At 41.8% G+C, this 27,512-nt stretch overlaps 1 protein-coding gene across 6 annotated transcripts in view; it reads left to right on the top strand.

The window, feature by feature from the left end:
* Nucleotides 1-27,512, top strand: part of Amotl1 (angiomotin like 1) — a 162,352-nt gene that overhangs the window by 74,837 nt on the left and 60,003 nt on the right. For 3 of the 6 annotated variants that reach the window (XM_013510098.1, XM_005414891.2, XM_005414890.2), the window contains one exon: nt 22,554-22,703. In XM_013510098.1, the coding sequence (XP_013365552.1) occupies nt 22,554-22,703 (150 nt within the window). Of the gene's footprint in view, nt 1-4,733; nt 4,850-8,705; nt 8,800-21,945; nt 22,089-22,553; nt 22,704-27,512 lie in introns of those variants that run through there. The other 3 variants (XM_005414888.2, XM_005414892.2, XM_005414889.2) reach the window with 3 other exon arrangements.

Raw genomic sequence — 27,512 nt, 5'->3', positions numbered from 1 at the left:
CCCCGCGGCCGGCCCGGCTCTCCGCACTCCCCGCGCGCCCCGCCCCGCCGTACGCCTCGCCTTCTCGGCTGGCGACTGCGAAGACGAACCGCTTCGTTTTTGTCGGGCGCTTTCGCCTTTCCGTCTTCACTGTGGGTTTGCTGTCCCCACGGGGAAGGACTTTCCCGCCTGCTCAGCGTGCGATCGTCCAGGCTGCGGCTTCGTTAGGGAGCGCTGAGGGCGGCCTCGGTGGCCTCCTGGAGCTGATCGTTCGGTGGGGTCTTTTGTCCCCGTGTCCCCCGCCCCTCTGAAACGTTTATGAAGAGCGAGTGTTTGATGTTTACGAAAGACCTGGGCTTTGATAAGGACCGAGGATCACGCGCCGTTGTCATACTGTACTGCGAAGACGCTTGTGATTCCCCAGTACGTTAACTTGCTCCCCGTAGGCAGATAAACCCACCGTGGTTAGTAGCTGCAGTGGCAGAGCTTCCTTCCTTTTCGGGGAGCGAGGAGCCAAGGCTTGACGTACTGGACGGTCGTGACTCCCTGCTTCCAAAACGGGACTCCGGGGCCCGCCAAACTGACCAAGCTTTCTTTCGGCCGCCGACTGCTCCTGGGCCCGGCCGCTGCGTTCGTCAAACTCAGGTTCACACTTTAGGGATCTCTCTGGATTGCAAGTTCTGAAGAATCTGGAGGAAAGGGAAATATACTTCGTAGATTTCTAGAACTAGAACCCTGAGCTTTACAGAGTATCTGTCTACTGTGAACACTGCTTATGAGAATCGTGTGGGAGCTGTATGAACTGTTTTGAAGGGGAGTAAAGGGCCTGAAAGCGCTGGTGTGTCTGGAGGGAGTGGGCCACCGACCTGAAGGCAGGACCTCCTTCCCCCTGGGGCGAGGGCGGGGCCTGCAGGGCTGAGGGGGAGGTCTAGGTCTTGGGCAGACTTTTGCCATTGGGTGGTACAGCTTTCAAGACAAATAGGAAAGCCTCATACACCTGCAGCGGGTAGGGGGAGGGCAGGTCCTGCCTATGTGAACTCCCCTCTTCCCCTTCGTTTAAAAGTGCGCAGAAGTCTGGGTCTTTCAGGTGAAGGTTCTGTGGAGGGTGAAGAAGGCTAAGGTGCTGAAGGACATGTGCAGATTAAAGCATTTCAAAGTACATCTTTTCATGGAAGATGAGGGATGACCTTTGGTTTAAATGAAATTTTAAAGTGCTGTCATTAAGAAAAGCACATCAGTGTAGAAATGTGGACGATTTTATGGGAAGGCACTGTTCTGATTAGACTTGAGAATGTCTGCCCCTGGCCAATTAGGCTGGAGCTTCTGTGGGTAGAGCGCTGCTCCTTTCATGTCTCCCCCTGCGGACCCAGCCTGGGAGGACAGCAGCCAGAGTAATTGAAATCAGACGGGGGTCTGTCTGAGAGCACTGCTGCAGAGTACAGCCTTGGATACTGCGTGGGGTTTCTTCATAGTCATTTGTGAAAACGCTTTGAAAAATGCTACAGCAGTACACTGTATAACACAAGACCTTTAAAGAATAATGATGTGAAACAAGGGGAGTAGTACTGAAAATCGGATTTTTCAGGCTAATAAGTTAAACTTTGTTAAACTTCCTACTATTTCCGATACAAAACTCACCCGCATCTACACTTCTTTATGTGTTGTGGCTGTCTGTGCTTTAAATGCATATGGAGGGTCAGATCAGGAACTTCTGAATGTTTTAAATAATCCTTCTGGTTTTGAAGGCTTCTTGTGACCAAGAGTTCAGGAGGTAATACAGTCCTTGAAAAGCAGGGGATGGCATGGAGGTCAAGCAAGAAGACATATTTGATTACAGTGTTTGTTGGAAATTGTTGTCTGAGGTTGTTGAGGTTTTTCTGTTTGCCTAGTGATTTTGTTTTTTTTAAATTTTGTTTTGTCTTGGAGGAGAGGCACAATGTAAATCCTGGCCATCGTGGTAGGTCAGCACACAATGTGCTGCAAGGAAGCCACTTCTGCTCCTGGGCTTTGTGTTGGCACCAGGCTCCTGTCACCTCAGAAGCCCTGGACTTAGCTTTGGTGCTACAGTTACTCCAACCTCTCAGGCCAGAACTGTGGGGTGTTAAAGGGGCTCACATTAGGCACTCTTCCCACCCTTTATAGGAGGAATGGGCAAGTCGAGTGGTTGGAAATCTATCCCGGTTAAGATTTTGTAGAATTGGAGGTAGCTTTAAAAACTAGTCAATGCCCTATATAGTGTGTGTTTAAATCTGTGTTGGGATCTCACTGGTCAGTACTATGGCAATATCCTTTTTTTTTTTTGTCATTTTGAGTAAAATGTTTGTAGTTTACTTGTTTTTCTTTTAACTTTTAATTTTGAAATGATTTGCATTCATAGGAAGTTGCAAAAATAGTAGAGAGGTCCTGTGTACCCTTCACCCACTTTCCCCCACTGGTAACGTCTTACATAACCACATTATAATAGCAGATCCAGAACACTGATGCGATACAATCCTCAGAGCATATTCAGATTTCACCAGCTTTGCAGGCACATATTTCTCTATGTGTGTGTGTACTGTACCGCAATTTTTCACATTTGAAGATTTATGTTAACCAGTGCTACGGTGAAGATACAGAAGTATTCCATCACTTCAAAGGTCTCCCTGGTGCTACCCATTTAGAGCCCCCACCTTCTTTACCTTTTGCTGCAGCCCCTCTGCCCTTGAATGCTTGGAGTACCTATCTGTTCACTACATCTATAGTTTTGTCAACTTGGTAGCACTGTATAAACAAAACCATACAGTGTGAGACTTTTTGAAATCAGGTTTTCACTCTGAATGGTGTCCTTGAGATTCATTTGAATTTTTGCTTGCTGAGTTGCATTCCATGGTATAGATGTACTATGGTGTAACCGCTCACCTACTGAAGGATATCTGTATTGTTTCCAGTGTTCAACTATTAGACATAAAGTTTCTAGGAATATTTGTATACAGATTTTATATGGACAAAGTTTTCACTTCACTGAAATGTGAATGCCCCCAGAATTATGATGGCTGGATTTTATGTTTAGTTTTTAAAGAAGTTGTTAAATTGTTCTTCAGAGAGGTTGTGCCATTTCACATTCCTACGAGCAGTGTATGAGAGAGCTGGTTGCCCTATGTCCTCACCAGCATGCGTTGTCACCGTTATTTATTTTAGTTGTCTCAGTAGGGATTTTAATAGGTGTTTTATCTTATTATGGTTTTAATTTGCATTTCCTTAATGGCTGGTGATAGTGAACTGTTTCCTGTGCTTATTTGCCATCCTTATATCTTTAGTGAAATGTCTATTCATGTCTTTTGTGCATTTTCTAACTGGATTACTATTTATTTTACTGCTGAGCTTTGAATGTTCTTTGTATAGCCTAGATATGTGTCCATTTTTTTTTTTTTAGATATATGGCATACACACACACACACACACACACACACACACACACACACACACACACACACACAGAGCTTGCCTATTCTCTTTCCAGGGCCTTTCTGCAGTTTGAATTCTGATAAACTCCAGTTTACTGGTTTCTGTTTGGTGGTTTTTATGGATTGTGCTTTTGTGTCACATCTGAGGACATTTCATCTAGACCCATGCCCAAACATTTTTCTCCTGTTTTCTGAAAGTTTTACATTTAAATTGTAATTTGTTTTGAACCCTCTTCAGAATTTCTGTGTCTTATTGCTGACCTGCTTTGTGCTGATTAAGTACCTGATGTCTCGTAAGTGTACAGATGGACTGTCAGGCGTGGTTCCCACTCCGCAGAGCTCACAGTTCAGTGGGGTTCTAGTGCAGACGTTGCCGTGTGTGAAGTACTTTAATAGTGATGTGAGGTGGGGCCTCTGATCAGAGAGAGCTTATTTTGGTGTAGGTGGTCAAGGAGAGCTTCTTGGGCCTGTTGCCCATGCATGGTGAGAACAGGCTGGTTTTTGCCTCTGATCTGATTTTTGGATATCTTTATTGCCATGAATCCTGCAGCGTGAGTTACTCTAATTCTTGAGCATAAGCTGAAGGACCTGGGCTGAGTGGAGTGTTGAAGACTTTTTGAATGGCACATGGCATGATGTCTTAAAACACGTTTGAGAAACATGGTGCTCAAAACAGTAATATACAGAGTGTGAGTAAAGTTGAATGGATTGAGTTAAAATATATGTTAAATGTAAAGGAGGTGGGGTTTTGGATTAAGAACAGTAGATTTGGTTGGCTTCCTGGCTCTGCCACCTCCTTGCTGTGTCACCTCAGGGAATTTTCCCTGTTGAAGCCTCATGGGTAAAGTGTGGACAGTAATAGTTCTTACGTCATGGAGTTGCATGAGGGTAAAATAAAATGATGTGTTATAACACTTAGTACAGTACTAAAAGCCATCAGTAAATGCCTGCTGTTATTATTAAAACAGTAGGAAGATAAACCATTTTATAAAGTCATGTGTGTTCTCATATATGTCTTTTCTCTGAGGAACTGGAATCTTAGTTCTACTTATGGAAGCTAACCATTTCACAGCTGGGGCACTTTATAGTGTACCAAATATTATTTATTGAATGAGATTAGAAGCTAGGATTATGCATTTACAATCTAGTACTATTACTTTCCAACCTAAAAAACTAAGATTTTCTGAGTAAAGAAGGATTTTCTCTCTACTTGTGGCTACAAGAGGTGGCAGCAGGAGGTGTTTGCTGTTCTGATGCTAGTTTAGAGTATATGTTGCTTGTTGTCCTAGGTATAGCAAGTTGGAGCTGATGTCACCAGGACACGTTCCAAATTGCAGCTCCACTTCCTTCTTCTCAGTGACCAAATTGTTTCTCAGAGGAAACTGATGGACCCTTAGATGTACAATACTGGAGCAGTACCAATACAGGTGAGCATCAGAGACATCTGGAGAGCTTACTAAAACAGGGTGCTGAGCTCAGCCCCAGAGTGCATTTCTAATACGTTTCCAAGTGATGATGTTGCTCATCCTAGCACCACCCTTGGAGAACCACAGTTTTAGGGAACTCTTTAAATCAGACCCAGACTGAGGCGCTTACCCTACAGATCTGAGACTGTTCATCTGTAAATGGTTGAGTTTGGAACAGATCGGTTTCCAAGGTGGTTAGTTGCTGTAAGTCACTTTATTCTCTCTTCTGGTTGCTCTTCTCCTGTGACTCACTCAGCCCGTTCTTTCCCACTGTCAGTTATCTCTTGCTACTTAGAAGAAATGCTAAGATTGGGTCTGGGTGACCATAGAAAAACCATACTTCCTTGGGTAAGCCACTTAGTCTCTATAAACTAAACGTATTTGCTAACTACCTGAGGTTATTTAGATTCATAGATGAGATAATGAGTATGAAAGCCCTGTATAAGGACTAAAGCACCCTGCCAGATAGTTTCCATTACTTTGTACATGCCTGATGTTTCTTTGGAGCCATGTCTTTGGGCTTGCAGTAAACTGACCCCTAATGCTAAGGGCACACATGGTAATGATTGCATAGAAATTAGCAGAGATGTGGTAGAGAGGGTTCCTGAAGTGGATGGACAGTTACACTCAGGTGTTTGAGGGCCTTCTAAACTGGGATGTTTTGGAGGTACACTGGGAATGTGTCATGACCAAAGAAAAGCTCAGTGCTGGAAAATCATTTGAGCAGGTATTGGAATGTTGAGAGACTCAATTTCTTGCAGTAGAGAAATAGAAGTCTATGTAGTTCTTCCCCCAGGCATTTAGGACAGATGTGATCTGGTCAGTATCTACTTTCTAAAGACCTAGACTTGCACATTTCATGCTAACTACTAGTCACCTGTAGCTATTTAAATTAATGAAAAACTAAAACTTTAGGCATTCAGACATACTAATCACAGTTTAAGCAATAGCTATTTCCATCATTGCTCCTATTTCTGTTGGCTGGTGAGATTGCCTCTTATTTTCTGATGGCAGTGCTCCTCGGATTAAATGATGGGACAAGGATACCACTTGCTCTTTGGAAGTCTGGTATGACCTGGTAGGGAGAAAATACCACAGGGGGAATGCTCCATTAACCTGAACCTCATTCTGCCACTCTTTTTTCATTTGGTTCATTTCATTGCAAGGTGGGTCAGGGGTCAGAATGGCGTCTGGATTCTGCTGGGGCAGAGCTTACTAGGCCATTATCAAGAGGTGGTTTCTGTTTCTAGGGGTGTTTAACCATGAGATTCTCCCAGGGATATGATGGTCCTTGAGAGAAGCAAATAGAAACACTTGGCTGGAGTGAGACTGATGAGACCTTTTCCGGGAGTTCATCGAAGGGCAGCCTAGATGCTTCCATTTTGAATCAGTTCCACTGCTGGACAAGGGGGGGGGGCTGGTTCCTGTTCATCTCCCCAGTGTTTGGGCTTACTCTAACAGCATTCCACTCTGCATCATTCTCACTGTTGTCTCCTTTGAAAGTGTTCTGTAAAGATCCTCTCTTTGACCTCCCTACGTCCATACAGTCTTCCCGTCCTTGTGGCTGACCTCTGAAATACTCCTGAATACTTTCTCTTCTTTTGCATGGCTCTGTAATCCAGACGTGCTCATTACCCGGCTCCTGAACTTCTCTGTGTGATAATAACCCACTTGACAGGCCTTCTCACTTTTTCTCTCTCACATCTCTACTGGTCTGTTCTGTCCTTCCTTTTCCTGCTGCCTCCCACTTTTCCTCCACTCTTCTCAGAACTGGCTGAGCAAGACAAGATGGAAGATGTCTTGTCTTCCAGGCTCACTTTGTGTCCCCTAAAGGAGGTAAGGCTGTGTACATACCCTGTGGCCAAGTGCTAGGGAGGAAGGAGGTACTCACATTCAGCTACCGCTTCTCGGCTGTAAGGGTGGCCCTGGGTGCTGTGACCGAGGGATGTGGTCCCCAAAAGCAGAGGTGAAGGAAGTCTCTTCTTCCTAACATAAGCTCAAGTCTAAAGGGCACTGAGAACCTGGTCTAGCTAGGAGGCTTTGGGAAAGGAGAGAGCATGAATTTCCCTGGTAAGACCCTGTTTACCCAGGGACTAGTGCTTAAGTATCACTGCAATGGGACTGACTGCTTACTTGGTAACGTGGGGAAAAGTTGAAAGATCTAAGGGCAAACAGAGTAAAAACGTGCTTTTTCAGAATCATGGGAGGAGAAGGCAGGGTATACTGCATAGCATTCAACATTCAATTCATTGCAGAACATGTAAAATCAGCCTATTCTCTGAAAAGAGAAATGGCTAATGGTCCTTTATCTAGAAGAGTCAAGGAAAATGTCTACTGAAAACACAAGCCCAAGTTAAGATACCTGAAATGTAGTATAAAAGGCATCACAGAACTATTTCAAAGACCTTGAGGATAAAGAGGGTATCAAATTTGTCTAGCAGATTTTTTAAAGCACAAAATCTGATTGGATTTATCTTCCCATGGAGTTGACTGGCCTGGTAAGATAAAAAATAAGTGGTGGGGAGCTTGAACAGTGGTGAATAAATTCACCTTAACTGACTTCTAGATTTGCTCTTGTGAGGTGTACCTCAAAAAGTTATTGATACAGTGTATAAAAGTTATACTCTGAGATATGTGGATTTTCTTAGCTCCAAGTAGAGACATAAAATGTTCATGAATTCTAAAGTTTCTTTCTCCAAAATACATTCTAGTAGTTTGGAGAAAAAATTGGAATAAATACAAATATTTATATTTTGATGGTATTAAATTAAGTGGCTAAGATCATTTTATTGGTTTAGGAACACAAAATAGGTTATGTGTAATTGAGTTTGCTTATAAATTTTGTAGTATTAAATTTAGTAGTTTTTTAAGGCAGCAGTCTATATGCTAATTGAATTTACTTTGAATATTCAGTTTCTCTTATAGAGGAAGCTGCATGCTGAATGTTAGAAAGCATGACATTCATTTTTGTACAGAATACAGATTACACAAATTTGGATACTGAAGCACTGATGGCTCAGTAAGATCTGTGCAAGTCAGCGCTAAGGTGAACTTGGTGAGGCTAAGGTAGAAGGATATAGTTTGTATCTCTGATATTTGATGTCTGTCATATGCCAGGTATTTGACTAGGTGAGGAGTCTATGTCCTTTGCTCTTGTGGAATTTATTTTCTAAAAGGGATATAATATAGTAAGATGTTAGAAAAGCAAATGCAAGTGAGCAAGTTTTGTTTGCTTTGAGAAGAGAAGGCCAAGAAATGATTTGAAACTGCCTTTCAACTATTTTATCTTGCTTTGAACCTAGTAAGAGGAAATAGGCTTAAATTACAGATACCATGACTTTTACAGACATGAAAGAGTTCCCTGTGGGGAGGGTGGCAAAACACAGAGACAGAGAGGCTACAGAAGGCATAGAGCAACCAAGAAGTGTGTGGGTATCTCACTCTAGAAATCTCTAAAATATGATTTAGTGTGGTCTTGGCTAGTGGTCACGGTGAGCCTAATGGGCTAGTTGTGCTGTGCTCTTTGTGTTTTTCAGATCTCAGTAATTATTTGTGAAGCTTAATGGTTAAGATGCCAGAGCTGGAAATTTGTATTCATTTTGTGCCTAGGCCACTTACTGGCTTTATAATTGTTTGTAAATTACTTAACCTTTCTGTGAGGTAGAGTTTCCTTATACATTAAATAGGGATCATAATGACATTTACCTCCAAAGATAGTTATTAGGATTACATACTAAGAACCTGGAAACTTTGAAAGAGTTATGTGTTAGCTATCATGGTTGTTATAGTAACTATTGTAACATTTTATTATTCTTAGGGATTCTGTGGACCTGTACTTCCACTAGGGCACAACAGAGATGGCCTCTCTTCTGTCCCACTATCCCTGGGATCTCAGGAGGAAGAAAGTTGGGGTAGGGATGCCTGGATTATTTGGGACTAGAGTCACATATTCTGGCAGATGGGCTGGGATGACTTGACAGCTAAGTCTACAGAACAGAGTGTCTACAAGTTGCCTGTGTCAGTTTGGGGCTTGTTTTGCAAGGGGAACAATATAATACAGGACACATACTTTATACGATTATTTATAATAGTCACCCAAAGAATGATATACAGGAGAGTGCAGGAGATCTGTCCATACACTATGCACCAGGAATCTAGCTGAGGGCCTGGATCCGGTGATAATGTCCTGCATGAGTACAGCTGAATACCTAGAGCTCATAACAATGCCTCCCACGAATCCAACTGGAGGCCCAGAGCCCACGACACATCTCATGCAGGCCTGTTTCACGGATCTGCGCTGCGAAGGCCAAAGGTCAGTGGTGGAATCTAGGAAGTCTGTGCCAGCAGGATGAAGGACCTGTGCTAGCAGGCTGAGGGATCTGCACTGGAGCCAGGAACAACACGCAAAGTAAGGACCAGAGCTCCCCTGAAAAGTACCACAGCCATCCTCAGCAACAGTGAGGTCCTGAGCTCCTCCAGTGGTGAAGACAGCTGAGTTCCCATCAGGAAAACCAATGCAGCAGGCTTCTCCAGCAGACTGAGAGTGTACCATCTTCCCCTCCAGGGCCAGGAAGTGATGCTCAAAGTGAGGACCAGAGCTCCCCCAAAGTGAACTGAAGCTATTCCCAGTGCCAACAAGGTCCCAAGCTCCTCAAAGGATGAAAACAGCTGAGTTCATCGGGAAAGGCAGCATGACAAGCTCCTCAACATAACACAGCTCCTTACAGCTTCCACCAGCTCCCAACAGCCTTTCTCAGCTCCCAACAGCCTTCTCAGTTCCCAACAGCTTAACCTCTCCAGTTCTGCCCCTTACGCCGCTGGCAAAAATCCTCGGGTCGCCTCCCACACCCAGCACCACACTTACTCAGTTCAGCTGGGAGTTATAAGTTGACCACCAGTTGTCAATTCACTACATTGCCTTTCCATGTGCTCTTCACTGATTCAGGCTATTCTGAATCTTAATGGTGATGAAGGGTTCCAGGTGTCAGAAGTCCAGCAATGGGACAGAAACTGTTCCTGCCTCAGCCTCCCAGGTGCTAGGATTATAGGTGTGTGCCACCATTCCCAGAAAAAAGTTAGACATTTAACACAAATCCTCAACTATTTGGACTACCTGGATTCTGCATTCTTTGGGAGGTGCAAATTTTCTGTCTAGCTGAAGATAAATGTTTTTGGTGACCATTCTCTGCAAGATTGGTCCCCTCCCCTTTCCCTTACCTCTTGTCTGATGTAACTTTCTCCTGATGGTTTGTTGAGCAGAGCAATGTTGCAGTGGGTTTCTTAGTCAACTGTTATGAACCTGGTTTTGTTTTTGTTTATTATTTTTTTTGATGAGGCCATTAAAAGACTTAATGTTTTGGAGGTCAAAGTAGGCTTTAAACTGTCACTGATGCTATGATTCTTTTTTTTTTTTTTTTTGGTTTTTCTCCGGTACCGGGAACCGAACTCACAACCTTGCGCTTGCCAGGCAGGCGCTTTGCCGCTGAGCTAAATCCCCAGCCCTGCTATGATTCTTAAATAATAATAATCATTCCCTCAGTTTTGGTGGTAAAGAGTTCTGATTTTTTTCCATATCATCAATGAAAAGGAAAGATCACTGCATTAATGCAGAGAAGAGACTTCGAGTTTACACCGTGACTTTCATCCACGGATAAAATGAGAGAAAAGTTGTGGTACAAAGATGCCAGGAGAGGAGAGCATTTTTCTTATTTGTAATAAGTGCCCCATGGTCATTCTGTACACCTCCAGTGTCCCAGGCAGCTAGGGGATAGTCGAGTAACCGTGAGGCTTCTGACTTATACTTCATGCCCACCTGGCCCTTGACCTCCATGATAAGGTGGCTTTATAATTTGGGAGCTTTGAATAATACTATGTGGCCTTATGTTGGTCTTTAGTAGTAGGACCATAGTATTAAACTTATTTTCAGGGAAGTTGTGTTTTGGGTCTTCCCTCATCCTAAGTTCTTAGAAAATTGAAAATGTAGTTTAGTCTGTTATTACTTTGATCTGAACAAAACTCTGAAAGTCTTCATCCCTGATCTGTGTGAGCATCTTGCTGCTTTTTGTAAAAGAAAAAAAAAACCCACTGATTTGATAATCTCTTGAAAAATGGTAATTCCTGTTCCATTTCCTATTTTAATGAAATAAACCTAAAATCTGAGAGCATTTACAGTGTGCTGCACATTGTTCATAGCCCTTTTCACGATCTCATTTAATCTTTATGGGAGCCCCATGTCTTAGGTGTTTATATTTACTGCTAAAGTAATGGGCTCCAAGAAATTAAATCATTTGCTCCAGTTCACATAGCTAATCAATGGTAAAGCCTGAATTCTTACATTGCTTAAGAAGCAGATTTGCCAAAACAAAAAGCATGACTCATCCTTTCTTCTCATTTAGTGGATACTTTCTCTTATATCTTTACTTTTCTTTAAATCTTTCTAATTCTTTGGTCTTTTGGCCTGATAACATCACTTTCTTTCCTCTTCTGTCATCATGTTCTAACATCCTTCCTTTTGTCAAAGGATAGCTGGGCTTCCTGCTTGACAAGTTACTACATTTTCTTTTGTCTCCACCCTAAATGTCATGTCTTGGAAGCTTTTGCCCCCTAGTGAAATGCTCATTGTTGATTTGTACTCCCGTTAGTAAAAATTCCTCTAGGGCAGGAAGGTGCCTTCATACGGAGGTATTTTCTGGGTGGTCACTTCAGATGCACTTTCTTTAATCAGCAGGGATCTGTTCATCTAACAAAGAGAGTTTGGCAGTGCTTTACATCAAAGGGCTTCTGTCTTCTTTAGGTTTCACTGATTTCCAGGACCTCGGGCATGGCATCTTCTTCTGCCTGGACAGGGAGATGAGTCACCCTCAGTTTTGGTTTTCAGCATTTTCATCCTGAAATTCTCCTTAAATTTTGTTTGGTAGACTTTCTTCACGGAAGTGGCTGTGCAGTGTAGAACAGTGTTTCTCAAAGAATGGTCTGTGGAGAGAGTGTCTGAGACCTGCAGACTACTCTCTTAATGGTACTGACATACGCACGAACTTTTTCCCTGTGTTGACGTTAGCATTGATGGTGCAAAAGTAACTGTGGCTAACACCGCAGGCCCCTAAATGAAGCGAGATGGTAGTGCCAGATTGCCAGAAGTTCCCCACACACTCAGCACTTTACAAAATGCACACATTTCTTAAGATTATTACAGTTGAAGCAGTATAAATGACTTTAAATCTCAAACTTAGACCTCTTTTAATAGCCTGTGTGATGAAATGAAAAACATGGGTAAAGTGCTTCTACTGCAGACCAAGAAGTACTTGTAGGCAGAAGTGTGGTATAAATATTAGCTAGATACTTTTTTCATGGAAAAAACATATTTACTTGAAAGGACAACTGACAAAGGATAGTTATTCTAACTTTAGTATTGGAAGCTATTTTATTAAGAATGGACAAAAGGGACTTGTCACTTCAGCTATTTGCTACCATGGATAAAACTCAGGCTTTCTTTTGAAAGTTGAATTTTGCAGTTTTGGAAAACTTGAATCTGCTACCATGAACTTGATGCTTCTTAGTACCTAAAAGACTAAAAGATGATCAAAATCCATGGTATGTTAACAAATGTAATTCATTATATACTTGAAATATTTCAATGTATGGTGATCTTCATTACTCAGTGAGTGACTGTTTTCCAAATGACCAATGTGTAATGCTACACAGTATGGCATTTGTAAAGAAAAAAGCTTCCTTTAAGGTGAAAATGGGCCAGTCAATTTTAATGTAATAGGATATAGAAGGATGGTCAGAAGGCTACTGGTAGCGTTTCATATTTTCATATTTCATATTGCAGTAACTTTTAGATAATTTCACTTACATTAGCCTGTTTGCTGTTACTATAACAAATACCCAAGATAAGTCAATTTGCAAAAAAGTAGTCACCACTGAGCTTGCTTCTCAGCCTGAGGGCTATGAGCCGTTGTAACCCAGGGCATGTCCTTCCACTGGTTAGGACAAAGATGCTGAATCCTAGTTCTTAGGGATATGAAAGAATGTTTGCAGCATATCAGTAATGTACTTTCTATGTCTTCCTTCCCTGGAATTAGATAACATAGACTGTTTGGCTGTAGCTGGCCACTATAACCAACGAATACGTATTGATATTGGTTCACGTTAACTCACTTAAATCCTCTTTAAAAAACTCTGAGGATTACCCCCCATTTTCAGCTGAGGATTTTAGAGGTTCAGATTTATCAAGCATTTATTTATGTGTAGTATGCCAGGCATTTTCCACAGAATTTCTCTCCTCATGTTGTTGAGTTAAATGTATTGTTTAGTATAATCGCCTTGTTACTGTATCATTATAACAGTGTTTTCGATGTAATTAAAACGCCATGGGCCGGTGATACAGCTCAGTGGCGCAAGCATCTGCCTGGCAGTAACAGAGGCTGAGTAAGTGGTAGCTCCCGCTGTTTGTGTTTATGCTTTATTTCTAAAGGAACACGTAGTTTCTTGGGGGATGTTGGTTGGTGTAGATAATGTAATTCATTGAAAAGCCCGTGGTTGATGAGCTGGGTGAGTGTGTACTCGCCTCCTGATAGAGCCCCTGTCCCTGTGGGCTGCTGCTGCTGCTTGATAGCTGTTGCCGGCGTCACCAACTTGGAACAAGAGAGACAAGCTGGAGGAAGCTGGGGCAGGCTGGAAACGTCTGAAGTGTGGTCTGTGCTTGTAGGGTGGGCGAGGGCAGAGCTTTGAGGAGCGTAATTTTGCCAACATTTTGTCATGTTATGTCTGGGGCTTACTTTAAAGCTTTCCATTTTGTTTCTTTTTGTTTGTTTAAAAACTATTAAGCACTTATGGTGCACATACAGGGTTATAAACACATTTAAGTATTGATGTTCATATGGTAGTAATAATTTTGCTCTCAGCAGGAACCCAAAGTACACCAGGGCCACTGAAAAAATACCTTTGTATTTCAGGGATACTTTAGAAAGGTCTAAATAAAACAAACAGGATAAAATTAGAGTATTTAGAGTCCTGTCATTTAATTGAATATGGAAGTTATTTATTAAAACTTTACCTGAACAGAAGGCTCTCTGGAGTCCAGGTACGTATAGTCTCTTAGTTTTAGAAAAGTTCACACCAAAGACGGTACTGGGAAGAACTGATAATGGTACTATGTACGATTTGAATCAAGATATTCATATAGCATTTGGATTTTAGGTTAAAATTCAAAATTTAAGCTACTTTTTCTTTGTAGGTAAAGTCTTTTTATTGTGAGTCCTCTCACTGTATAGTTGCTGTAGCTGTGTGATGGGACTGGGTCATTCCCCTTTTTAATGGTAGGTATAGTGGTCCTTTGATTCTGCCATGGGTGCACTCCTGGGACAGGACTTGCCTGTTACAGGGGCTGTGGAGGAAGAAAGATCACCTTGCTCTAAATATGAGATTGTGTTCATGCTACAAATCCCTGCAGTGTTACTTCTAACATGTACGGAGCCCCTTCTTCAGCCGAATCACAGCACACTTGCAGTTAATCTGTTTTAGCACTAGGGGGCTTCCCCCCCCCCCAGGTTTTACCTTTGTCTCCTAAGTATTTTAAAAGGAGCCTTAAATTGGACAGACTTACCTTTGAGCTAAATTCTATAGAATTAAGAATATGTTTATAACTGGTTATTTAAAAATGCATATATATATATATGAAATTGGAATATCTATTGAATCATTATATTCTAGAAAATCTTAATACTGTGAATATATGCAAATGATTCACTGAGTCCATGAACATGCACTGAATACTTACTGTGGTCTTATTTCTGCTAGTAATTGGAGACACAGGTTAGTAAGACATGATTCCTGCTGTTATAAATTCACAAATTTAATGGGAGGAGAAAATAAATATTTAAGCACTGTAATATGAATTGTGTCATTAATATATGTAGAATGCTGTGGAAGCAGAGGGTGGCTTGGAAGAATTTGGAGGAGGAGGAGTAGATGACTTCCTGCAGGAAGTGGCCCTAAAATGGAGCTTCACAAGACTTCCTGATAGAAGACGTATTTTAGCAGTTAGTATGTGCTGAGGGCACAGAGTCCCTCCAGACGGGGGACACGCTGGGGCAGCTGCAAGTGTCTCCCAGGGTTTATGCAGAGGGTGCATGGGCGGGACGTGTGAGTTACTCTGATTCAAGGCAGATGGCACTAAGTCTCGAAATACTTACGATGCAGACAAAATGGGTCAGGACAATTAATTTTAAAAACAAATCTATCAGGGAGTTTTTAATTTTTTGAAAAAATAAAATTTCCTAACAAAATGAAGAGTAATAATAGCTAATATACTGTCTATCATTATCTTCACAGTTACTCAGAGTACAAGATACAGGTAAAAAAGATTCTCTTTCAAAGAAGAAATAGACAGAAAATAGTATAAAACTTTCTTTTCTTTTTTTTTGCAAAACACCAAATCTGTACTTATATCCACATATAATAACATAACTTTAAGCTGAAATATATCATAAATAAAATAAGTAATGTCTACTGTTTGACAGTAACAATTAAATCAAACTGGAATGAAATAAATACATAAACAAAAATTCAACGAATTGTACTTCTATTAAATGTACTGTTGTCTCAAAGCAAAAAAATACAAAAGCAGTAGTATTCCAGTAGTTAATATTGATAGACAAAAAGCATAGTTTTGAAGTACAAAGGGCTGTTTAAAAATTGCTATTTTTATGCAGTCAGAAATGTAGTTGGAAAGGAGATACAAAAGCCCAGAACATTTCAGCATAACACAAATTGATTTGTTTTCACATAGATTTGGTGATTTTTTTTTAAATACATGTTTAAATTTCAGCCTGCTGTTTTCACATACCACTTTTTTTGAAAAGATTTACATTTACATCACAGCAAGTTTTCCATAACACTCACTGGATTAGACAGAGACCGAATCAATCATTTTGCAAATGTGTTAACCTTGAAGAATAGGCTATAAAAAGTGCACAACTATGAAAACACAAATCTAGATTATGTACACATGGCTCAGCTTGTGAACGGGAGAGCAGGGACTCGTTTATGCTTTCTGGATCCAAAGCACTTCCCGCAGTGCCCGGCTGATCTCTGATGAGGCCCCCTGAAGACAGAAGTTCAGACTTCAATGTCACCAAAGAGAAACTAGTAGTATAAATAAAACAAATTAGCATATATATTAAAATATTTTGAAACAATGTGAGAATAATTTGAGAGTTATTTGAACTTCTCCTTACTTCCTATGTATCTGTCTTCTATTTTGATACATATTTTGAGTTTCTCTATCAGAGATTTGTGATTGTCAGCAGTACAAAGTGACTGGCAACTTAAGCAAAAGATAAATGGAAGTATTTGGGGCAGCTGACAAATTACGGGGATAGCTCAGAAAATGGAGGCCATCTGTGCTAGTCAGCTTTGTGCTGCTGTGACAAACTACCTGAGAAAGTCAGTTAAAGAAAGGAAGAGTTGTTTTGGCACAGTTTTAGTGATTTCTAGCCAAGGTGGGCTGGCTGCATTGCTTTGGGTCTGAGGTGAGGCAGAACATCATGTTAGGGAGCTTCTGTACGGCAGCTGACCTCATGGCAGACAGGAGAAGGAAAAAAAGAGCTAGGAAAAGGCCAGGGACAAAAGTTATCCTAGGACCACCCCTAGGGACCTACTTCCTCCAAAGAGGCTGCACTTCCTGAAGGTTCCACCACCTGCCAGTAATGCCATCACATCATGAATCTGTCATTGGATTAGCTCTGTTAATGGGGTCAGAGCCCTCATGATCCAGTCACTTCTGAAAGACCCACCTCTGATCATTGCTGCATCAGGGAGCTCACCTTCAACAAGCAAGCCCCTGGGGGGACAATTCAGATCCAAACCGTAATACCACCCTAGCAAGCACTGCTGCTGCTGGACTCCTGGTAGTAGTGCTGCTGTGGAAAGTGTATTAACATCCTTGCATCTTTGTGTCATTTCCTCAAGAGTCAGTCAACATCCGGTGGACTGAATCTAGTTCGTCCTAACTAGTAGAACGGGGAGAGATCTGTGGCTTCTGTAATGGAAGATAAAACCTGCCCTCCAGACTTACACAGTGAGCTTTGTGTTCTCTAACCCTGAAAGTTATTAGGGAGTGTGGTATGTAGGTAGTAGTTGGGAGCTGAACCACTTACATTATGGAAATAGTTTAAGAACACCCCCATAAATGCTAGATTCTGAGTCTGTAGATGTAGCTTCATCCTTCATACCTTAGCCAAGCTACACCAAAGTGTGTTTGTTAAAGAGAAAAGATACTTTCATGACTCAGCCCTGCGCATCTGCTTTTCACATGCTAGCCAATTTTTCTTACTGCTCTCCCCACCTTGCGAGAGATTAGCGTCCTCCCCATTTTTCTCTGTTCACTCACAGATCTTTTCCTCCTTGTCACTGCAGCTCCATACCACTTCCCTCAGCCAGTAAAAACTAACGAATTGCTCCTGGGCCTCAAGAACATCATGTGCCTGTCTTAGTTACTTTTCTCATTGTTGAAACAAAATACCCAACACCCGAAGTTAAAGGATTATAATAATAGTAATAATGATAATAGTATCTTTAACAATACAAAGTTAAACTTTAGACATTTAAAGTTATTCATCACATATTTCAGTTTGAGACAGTCTAAGTTAAATAGATGATGGTGTACTGATTTCATTTGTCTTCTAGGATAGATGGATTGATCCAGGGCTTAGAATTAAATTTTGATAACCATTTGGAAGACCATATGATATAAGAATTGGGAATCTTGGAAACCTCATCCTCTATTCACCACCTCAAGTCTTCCGTTTTAAATAATAATTCCTAAGGGGATAGAGACGGAGAAAACTTACTCCTGTGTGTGCTTTTGGTTTAATGGTGAGATTCCTGTTGGCTTTTTTATAAGTGTGTGGCTTTTGTGCAAGTGTTTGTAGAAGAGGGTATCATTTCTTGGCACTGTTGGGTCTCAGATACCTGGATTGTCACTTGCTCACCCAGAATAATGAACCTCATAGAAGGCTTCAAAACAGCCCTTATTTTTCAGGTACCTGTCTTACGTTCTTCAGGTCTCTTCTAAACATTTTTTTCAGGGCATCTGCTTCTCTAAAAAGGGCATTCCACTCCTTGGAAAAACTTCAAGTTCTGCCAGAATCAGAGGGACTGGTTACTTTTATTTAATGTTGAGGCCACTGGCACATTCAGCAAATTCCTTAGCCTTTAGAAAAAAAAGGTAGAAGTCACAGAATTGTTTGTTGCTGTGGTTAAAATCTCTGTTATAAAGATAGCGGATGTTATTCTATTCTAGACAGTGACATTGTTTTTAAATACATTGGGAGGTTTTGGATTACATGTAGCTGGCAGAAATCTCCACCTTTTGGTGACACCTGGGATTTGCTTTGCAGTTAGTGGTGTCTTTGAGGAATAGGCCACCAGCCTGTGGACCTCAAAGCACCGGTATTTACAGCAAAGGAGAGAGTAAGGACCCTTGTGTTTTAGGGAACAAAAAAGTGCAAGGAATTACTGAAACTCTCAGAGCCTGGCATGGTAGTGAGACTATTCAGAGAGTAATGCCTTATTTTCTGTACTGGTCAGCAAGTAGGCAGAGAATATATGTATATTCTAATTTCAGAAATAATCGAGCACATGGTATAGTGCTTGTCTTCAAAGTCCATGTAACTTGACCAGGGAAGATTAAATGACAGTACCTTAGATTAAATGACTACTGTGAAATACTACCGTAGCAATTGGTATTGAAGTGCTGAGTTTTGTGTGCCTCAGAACTTAATTGCAATGGTGTTTGGGGCAGAGGAAGACATTCCTGAGGAGGTACTGAAGGGGTAACTTCATTGGATGAACTTTAAAGTAGTTGTTATTGGCGGGGTGTGAAGTTAGGGGGTGGCACTCAGAGAATGATGACATGTTCAGAGGTTGCTGGAATACCGAGGGGACCGGCAAGACCATTGACAGCTAAAGGAGGGGCTGATTACCGGCAGCTCTGAACACTAAATTCTGACCTTGACCTCATAGATCAAATGGTTATATGCAAGGGAGGGGTGTGTGAGGATAGGGGATTCCCCACTGTCTATGTGAGAGAGATGATAGTGTTATCACCACTTAATGACCTCTGAGGTTTGAACCCACAGGAGATTTCTAGCCTGGGCTGTTGGCTGGTGACAGGTGCAGGATCTGCTCCCTAGGAGTTAGAGGAGGTGAAGCAGAGGAGCAGTTCACCGGGTCCTTTGTCATGCCCCATACCTTCCCCAGAAAACTTACTTCATTTTACCTTCAATTCATTTTCCTTCAACAATAAAGCCCTTTATTATTGCAACTATGGATTAAAAAAAAAAAAAGTCTTGTTCAAGTCACATGACCTGCAAGTCTCTGAACAGTCACAAAAAGGTGCCTCTGAGGCAAGCCAGAAGCAGTCGTGCTCAGAAAGAGAGGAGCAGGATTCTCCATAATGACAAATGACCGGATTCCGTAAAAGGAAGAGGAGCCCATTATGTGAAATGATTTGCAGTCAATCTAAGGCAGAAATGTTGACTCCCCAAAGTAGATTTCTGAGTTCCTTTTGTTGACTGCAGAAAAAACAGATCTCTGCTTTCTTTCCAGGAAGAGGCCCTGGAACTGCATGTACATGTACCCCCTCCCAGCAGAGCCTCCTCCCCAGAGAGCTGGCTCTTCCACGCTGGCCTTAGCTTTGTTTCCAGTGCTTTGCTACTTCCCCTGTACACTAGAGAGTTGGTAGTGGTAACCTTCAGACAAGGGGCTGGCTTGAAGAAGTAGGTAAACTATAAGGTGCCTGCTACAGCGAGAGGGTCTTGTATGGAAAGAGGCCCTGTGAAGGCCTTGCAGCAAGGGCATTGTGCCTATTACACACTGTCGAGTCAGCAGAACCCTCAGGCGGCCGTGGGCCCCCAAATAGGCAGTGTGGTGGCGTCCTTGGGTCCAAGCCAGGCCTTGCAGGAGCCTTCTGGGTGGTAGTAGTGTCTGGGCCTTCTGGGGTTTTTCAGAGCTCTCTCAGTTATGAACTGCCAACAAAGAAAACAGCATTCCCCCTGATGCTCTCTGTCTGTCTACTGGCAATTTCTCATTTCAGGGATCTTTGACGGTGTTCTTTAGATTACATACCCTGAAGTTTGCTAAAGAAAATAGACTCAGTTGGTACTACAGTTGTCAGGGAAGACAACGAAGTAGAGCAGGCAGGGAAAGATTAGGTGTGTCAGGCAAGGAATAGAACAGGGCCTCTTTTTGGTTTTTACTATGTGGCTTAGGAATCCAGTGCACTGTGACAAACATTACTGCCACTTTTCCTTGTCCTGCAAGTGAGAACGTGAGAAGTCTGGTTGCTTTAGGCTGTGTCAGTGCTGGGAGAGCCCACCTGGGATCTTGGCTTTGGGGGAATGGAGGAAAACCAGGCCTGTCTGCTTGCAGTGTCTGTTCTCATTATCGGTATAGCTCTCCTGCCTTTCTTCAACACCTAGAAGTGGTGTTGCAGTGGGAATTACAGTGGTGAACGTGGGGGTCCCCAAGTGTGTGCAGGAAAGGTCTTAACTGATTGTTGACATATCACTGGATCCTGTGCCCTCAACTGGGTGGATGTGTGAGTGGACACATGAGCATGTGTGTGTATGTATGTGTGAGGTGCATTAGTTCTTTCATAACATTGAGGAAAATGGTTAAAGATGGCTGTCTCTGGTGTCCTCTGTGCACTGGCTTCTTCAGCAACTGCCCTCTGTGTGGTGTGTGGCCTGGAGCTCTTGAACCTCCTGTCAGTTGGAAGGCCATGGGATAAGGTGCATTAAAGTAATTTGCACCAGTGTTGTAGTGACTGAATGACTTAGTGCGGGGGTCCATTTTGAGTTTCATGTTGAAAGCATGTTCTCCTTTATGTGTCAATACATTTGTATGTACATATATGCCTTAATTTTATTGCTGGTTTTCTCCTTATCATGTAATATTCTTAGGTGACTAGATAGTATCACCTAAAGTTGTAGCGTGCTGCCACATGCCATTCCTGAACCAGACTTGTTAAGAAAATACCTGAAGCATGTAGCTTTTGCCTCCTTTCTTGGTCTGACTTGGTAAAAGGGGAGGAAATGAAAGTACAGAAAGGTGTTTTGTGATTTTTTCTTTTCCTCCCTGTGCGTGGCTTCTGGCTTTGGTTATACATAAGAGTCATTTGAAGAGCTTGATAAAATGCAGGTGCCTGGGCCCTGCTTCCAGAAATTCTGACTGAGGCCTGGGTTCTGGGACTTGAAACACTTCCCAGATGATTTTAATGTGCAGCCAATATTGCACCTTGTCCCTTCCAAGTTTGGCAACTGTGTGAAAGTAGAAGCCAGGTCAGAATTTGACTTTGGCTGTAGGCCATCCACAGTTTCTAATTTTAGCCGTAGACTTTCAGATATATGGATGTGGAGAATGAGGCCCATAAAAGGGTGAGAGGTTGGCTGAAAAAGAGAACGCTGACAAATAGTCTCTTACGCATTGGAGCACTAGTTTTAAACTGGTCTGCATCCAGTATGCCATTCACACTTGGTTTGTATTCATCTTTAATGTGAGAATCACAACTACATTATCTACAATTTGTAAGATAAATATTCTAGTTGTCACAATCTTTTTTTCTCCTTAGAGCAGACATATCTGTGATACAGCTGAGCATACATGTAAATACAAAGAAGTCAAGTACATTCCCATCGTACAGCCCTTGGTACAATTAGTCTACTTACTAGTAGCTTCGGCCTTGTGGGAAAAGGATAGATAAGCCTGGGAAGAAATTTCTGATGAGCAATTTGGAACAATTGCTGAAAAACTATACTTTTCTTGTAATAGAATTATCTTTGGGAAAAGAATTTTCATTAAGAAAAAGTATGACTTGCCAGAGTAAATGAAGTTACTTTTGCCAAAAAGAGCCCGAAACTTTGTGCCCACGCAGAGAAGTCTGAGCAGAGCAGGAAGACAGGCTGGACCCAGGCTGCTGTAAGTTCCCACGGATGGCGTTGTGGAGTCGGTGTTCCTGAAGTGGTATCTTGTGTTCAGTGGCCGTATGGGCTGTGTCAAGTTTAACTGGAAGAGGAGGCACACTCTGGTTTGTATGTGAAGCAGATAAACTGAGGCGAAAGGCTGGTGCTCGGCAGAGGCCCCAAATCCAGAACTCCAGCTCCACGCTGCAGCATGAGACTTCGGAAACTTCCCAGTGAGCTGAGTGCCCTGTCCTGTGCTGGGAATTCTTTGGTGATACATGGTCCAGCCAAGTGACCATTCCTTACTGTATCTTTTATAGATTTTGAGAACCAGCTCTCTTCTCATTTCAGTTTTCCTTTGCTGCCCCCCTCCCTGTCTCCCTCACCTTTTCCATTTTGGAATTTGTGACTTGTTAATTTTCACAGGGACTGGACTTTCGTTGTTGAAAGTCGGCTGTGTGAAAGCATTCATGCCTTTGTTCATCATGTCTTAGATTGACCCCACGGGTCATTTTGGTGGGAGGCTGGGGGCTTGTGATAATTCGGAATAGTAACGTTGGAATTTTATGAATCAAAAGGACAAGAGCTGCCACCCCGAGTTGAAATGTGGGAGAATGCTTCATGGGCTTTCCTGAGTCACACAGGAAGGCGGGGGCACTGGATTGGCACTAACATACACATTACTTTCTTTCTGCCAGCTCCGCCTCCTGTTTGTCACGACCCTGGCAGTCCCATCCAGATTGTAGAAGACCCCCACTGTTTTTTCCCGGACCTTCAGTTCTATTCTGGGAGGCATGAAGCCTCTGCTTTGACTGTGGAGGCAAACAGTAACCTCAGGGAGAAAGTTGGTAAGTTTTGTTATTGGCACAACAAAATGACCTTACGTTTCTCATTTTTAGCTCCCCCTTTATTTGTGAGAGCTTTGCTTCCACAGTTTGTTACTTGAGGTCAATTGTGGTTGGAAATATAATGAAAACTACCAGGAATAAATAGTTCACAAACTTAAATAACATTATTGCCATATATTGTTATAATTGTTTTACTTATTAGCTACTATTAATTTCTTAGTGTGCTTAATTTATAAATTAAACATTATTATAGGTATGTAGAAAAAACATAGCATAGCATGTGCAGGCTTTGATACTATCCTTGGTTTCAGACATCTACTAGAGTTTTTGGAACAGGTCCCCTGAGGTAAAGGGGCTATTGTAATTCAAATTTTTTTTTATTCTCTATCCTTATTTTAACAGTCAGCATACTGGATTATGGATTATCTCCTTCCTGGTAGGTGCCCTATTTGTAGGTGCCCTATTTGTATTCATGTTATGGTATGATATTACTAAGGTTATGTATTGGTTACTTTTCTCTCATTGCTGAGACAAAATACCTGATGCCCAGAATTAAGGAAGGAAAGATTTATTTAGCTCACAGTTTGTAGAGATTTCAGTCCATACTTGGCTGGCTCTAAGGCAGAGTGACACATGGCAGAGGGCAACAGTTCGTGGCAGCTGAAAACAGCAAAAGCAGCAAAAGCAAAAGGGACCAGAGCAGAGAGCAGGCTCTTTCCCTCCCTTATACTGTATGCAAACTGCCTGCCCCAGATTGGGTGTAGCACCCATACCCATAATCCAGCATTGGACCATGAATTAATCAAAAACTCTAGAAGCCTGCCCCATGACTGCATAAGGATTAGGGGGGACATCTAGACACAAATCATAACAGACTATTTCACCCTAATATGTGGCTCCCTTTGCAAGAGTCATATCCATGTAGGAGCTTCAGAATCACATCATTTAGTCCCTAATTTTTCTCTAATTTAAAAATATTTTTTACCCTTTCTCAGAATCTTTTATTTCTGTTTTCTTTTTCTGCTTTCATTTTTATTTCTTTTTGCAAATGATTCACAAGTACAGAAGAAATAACTCAAAACTGTAACAGGGAAGGAGTGACCTCTTATGTAAAAACTTTCTATTTTTGAAGGCCTTTTTTGCCAAGGGGTACTGGAGACTGAACTCAGGGCCTTCACACTGAGCTTCATGTCTAGCCCTGTTTAAAATTTTTTTATTTTGAGACAGAGTCTCATTAAGTTGCCCAGGCTGGGCTTAAACTTGTTGTCCTCCTGCCTTAGCCTCCTGCTTAGATTACAGACATGCACCACCATGCTTGGGTTTTTTAAGGGCTTTTGAGATTGGTAAAACTATGAGGAAATTCTTTAAAATCACTTATGACTCTTGCCAAAGTGTACTAGTTCATTTTTCTCTTACTTCAATTAAAAAGAAATTCAGTAGTTTTCATGCTTGTTGAGATCCATTCCTTTTATTGTTCATCCAAATAAATAATTTCCCATTAAAATTATATTATTTTTAATAAAATCTTTATTCTAGTAATTTTTATTCTTATTTAAATGTGCTCATTCCATGAAGCCCTGCAGATCCATTCTGTCCTCTTTAGCATCATGACTAGCAACTATCAATGCATTTACAATATAGCAAGCTTCAGTCCATCTTTCTTGAGTGAATGAGTGGATCAGTCCAGTGCACACTCATCTCTTTCTTTGGGTTGTTTATTGTTCCTTACATTTATTGGTAATTCGTCCCATGCGGCCTTTTGATGATCTGTTTTTAGTGCTGAACTTTGAGTTTACATCTCACTGGTACATTCTCCAAAGGTATGGAGGGTTTGACTTCATGGACACTGCGATGAGGCAGGTATTTAGTCTCTCCATTTCAGAAGAGAGAGGCTCAGAGTAGCCCAATATTTGACTGAGGTCACAGAGATAAGTGTTTCTGGCGAGCGACTGGGAGAGCCGTGTGACCCAAGTATATTTCAGGATCCAGCCTGTACAATGCTGGAATTTTCTTGGGCAGATGCCTCTGGTTATAGGTTAGTGCTCTAGGTATTGGGGGCACGATGCCCAGATATGACACACAGTGCTCTCCGCTTCTGAAGCTTGAGTTCCAGAAGAGAAAGATAAGTAATAAATACAGTGTGACTGGGAAGGAGAAGAGGCCTGAGGCAAAAGGTTTTAAGAGCTGTTCAGGACGTCTCAGCATTTGTTAAGGAGTCACACTGAGGCAAGGCCAAGGGCATGGAAGAATAGGTGGACAGGAGAGCACGCAGGAGTAGAAGTAAGGGCTTGCTTCTATCATATATGGGAAATTTCTTCTTTTTTTTTTTTTTTCCAGTACTGGGAATCGAACTTATGACCTTGCATTTGCCAAGCAGGCGCTGTGCTGCTGAGCTAAATCCCCAGCCTCTATGGGAAATTTCTTAATGAAAATTAGAAGACCAACAGAGAGTTTCTGCCTTTTGCTCTTAGAAAGACTCTAAAAATGTCACTTAATGTCATGTTTTCTCATATTTTAAAACTAAAGAAGAGGAATATAGTCCTTAATAACCTTTGCCAAAAAAGACAGTTGTAACCCTCATCACAAGTGTCTACATGAACACATATATGTGTGTTAATGTGTATATGCAAGTCATATGCACATAGCTTGTGATCAATCATGCCTTTATTTTTATTTTTTACTTTTTTATTTCACTGTGGCCTGAACAACAGTTAGTTTGGGAGCTGATTAAATATGGTTAGCAAAGGTAAAGAAAGGTGAAAAGTAAATACAAAATTTCTGTGTGTCTCATATAATGAGGATGTCATTTATTAGAAAAAAGATATACCTGGGGGAGAAAGGTGGTTTTGGAGAAAAGTCTGTGTCCTCTCTGTCTATAAAAAACACAGAGCTAGCATTTAATGGCACTATAAAACTTAAGGCTGTCTGGAGATGCTGTTATTCAGCTCCCCTTATTCAAGGAGAGGATACTCAGGCTCAGAGCAAGATCATGCCACTAGTAAGTGGAGGTGGAAGTTTTACACCATCGTGCTATATAATGCCTTCAATTCACTGTTTACTAGTACTGTTGTGAAGTGGCTGGGTGTTACATTTCTTGTGGCTTGTGTAGGTACTCTCATGCCAGTTAAGTATTTGAGACCAGCGTTGTGTTGACTGCCAGGCCACACAGATGAGAAGACACGATCTGGTCTTTGTGGAGTTTTAGAGTCTTGTGTACATAAATAAGTGCCATCTACTGTGGTTATTGCTCTAATGGCAATATGTACAAATGGGCTGAAGATACTGGAGAAGGAGGACTCTAACCTGCTTGCTGCATTGTAGCAAAGCAGGTGCCTTTGGAGTTACCCTATTTAAAGCATGGACTTTCCCAAGAGACACAGTGAGGTGCATTTTTCTAGGAAGAGGGAAGAACGCCACAAAGGCCTAGAGGTGGAAACTGTGTGTTCCTAGGTACTGCAGGAGTTTAAACTGATGGGTTACCAGTGTGAGGCAGGGGTGACATGCAGTGTTGTTGGATAGGTAGAGAGTGTCTGCTGCAGTGTTTGACGGAATGTCACCATTACCCTGTAATTGATAATTGCTGAATTTTGTGCAGATAAGTGACATGGTCATATTTTCCTGTAGGAACAGTTTGTCAAAGTAGTGTGGGAGATAGGATGGGTCTAAGTGGTGGGTTTGGAAGTGAGGATGAGACTAGAGTCAGGGGCATAGATAAGGACACTGTCGGTGTGGTTGGAGTATGAGGTGCCACAGCTTGTACTACTTGGAACGAACACAGACTTAGAGTTCCTACCTCTGTGGCTCGTTTGATTTACCTTCTTGGAGCCTCTCATCAACTATAAGGGAGGGGAATTAATATCTCTTTATAGGACTGTATGGAGAGTGAATGAGATAACATATGGAAAGAGTTTAGTGCAATACCTAGCAACACATCATGTATACGTCAAAATAGTTCTTGTGATTATATGATGATTATGAATAATAATACTTTAAGGTTGACATGGGAATACAGAAGAGGGTTGGCAGTGATATTTAAGAGATAGAATTAACAGGTGGTAACTAACTGGGTGTTGCAGAGAAGGAAAGGAAGGAATTTGGCAAACTCCTGTGTTTCTGACTTGAGAAAAAGTAGCTGAGATGGAGCTCAGGGGTTGGACTACGTAAGCACTGGGGGAAAGGAAGCTGTGTTAAAGTAGAACACCTTTGGAGCTCCTTGCAGACGTGGGTTTCAAGACCTGAGCTGAAGCAAGAGTGAAGATTCTGTTGAGTGAAGGTAGAAGAACACTCAGGACAAAGCTGGGGAAAAACAGAATTTGAGGGGCAAAAGGGAGCCAGAGAAGATGGGTACAGAGTGACTTGGACACTGAATTAGGAGAGCATTTCAAGAAGAGGGTGATCAATCATGTTGAATGCTTCAGAAAGGTTAGATGTACAGTATGAGTTGGAAAACTCTTCTGTTGGATTTGGTAACTGATCAGGGCAGTGGATGGAAGATTTGGAGTGCAGAAACAGCATATGTTGCTTACTGAAGATGACTAGAAAAGGGGAGGAGGGTAGGAGATTATAGGGTGACAGCAAGAGGTCTTTGTATTTGATTTTGGTTTGAGTTTTTTGTTAGGAGAAAGCTGTGGGTATGCTTATGTGATGGGAAAAAAAGGCAGTTGGAGAGGATAAAGGAAAGAGGAGGGATGAAGGATGGAAAAGTCTCAGAGAAGTGAGAGGAGAGGGAATGGGAAGTAGAGTGCATTGGAGAAACCTATTACCTATTTAAAACATGGAGTTTCCCAAGAGACATAGTGAGATGCATCT

This window comes from Chinchilla lanigera, unplaced genomic scaffold (genome assembly GCF_000276665.1).
Source record: "Chinchilla lanigera isolate Chin_1 unplaced genomic scaffold, ChiLan1.0 scaffold00204, whole genome shotgun sequence".
NCBI lineage: Eukaryota > Metazoa > Chordata > Mammalia > Rodentia > Chinchillidae > Chinchilla > Chinchilla lanigera.
The sequence above is the reverse complement of the archived record's forward strand: the minus strand, read 5'-3'. Positions and strand labels throughout refer to the sequence as shown.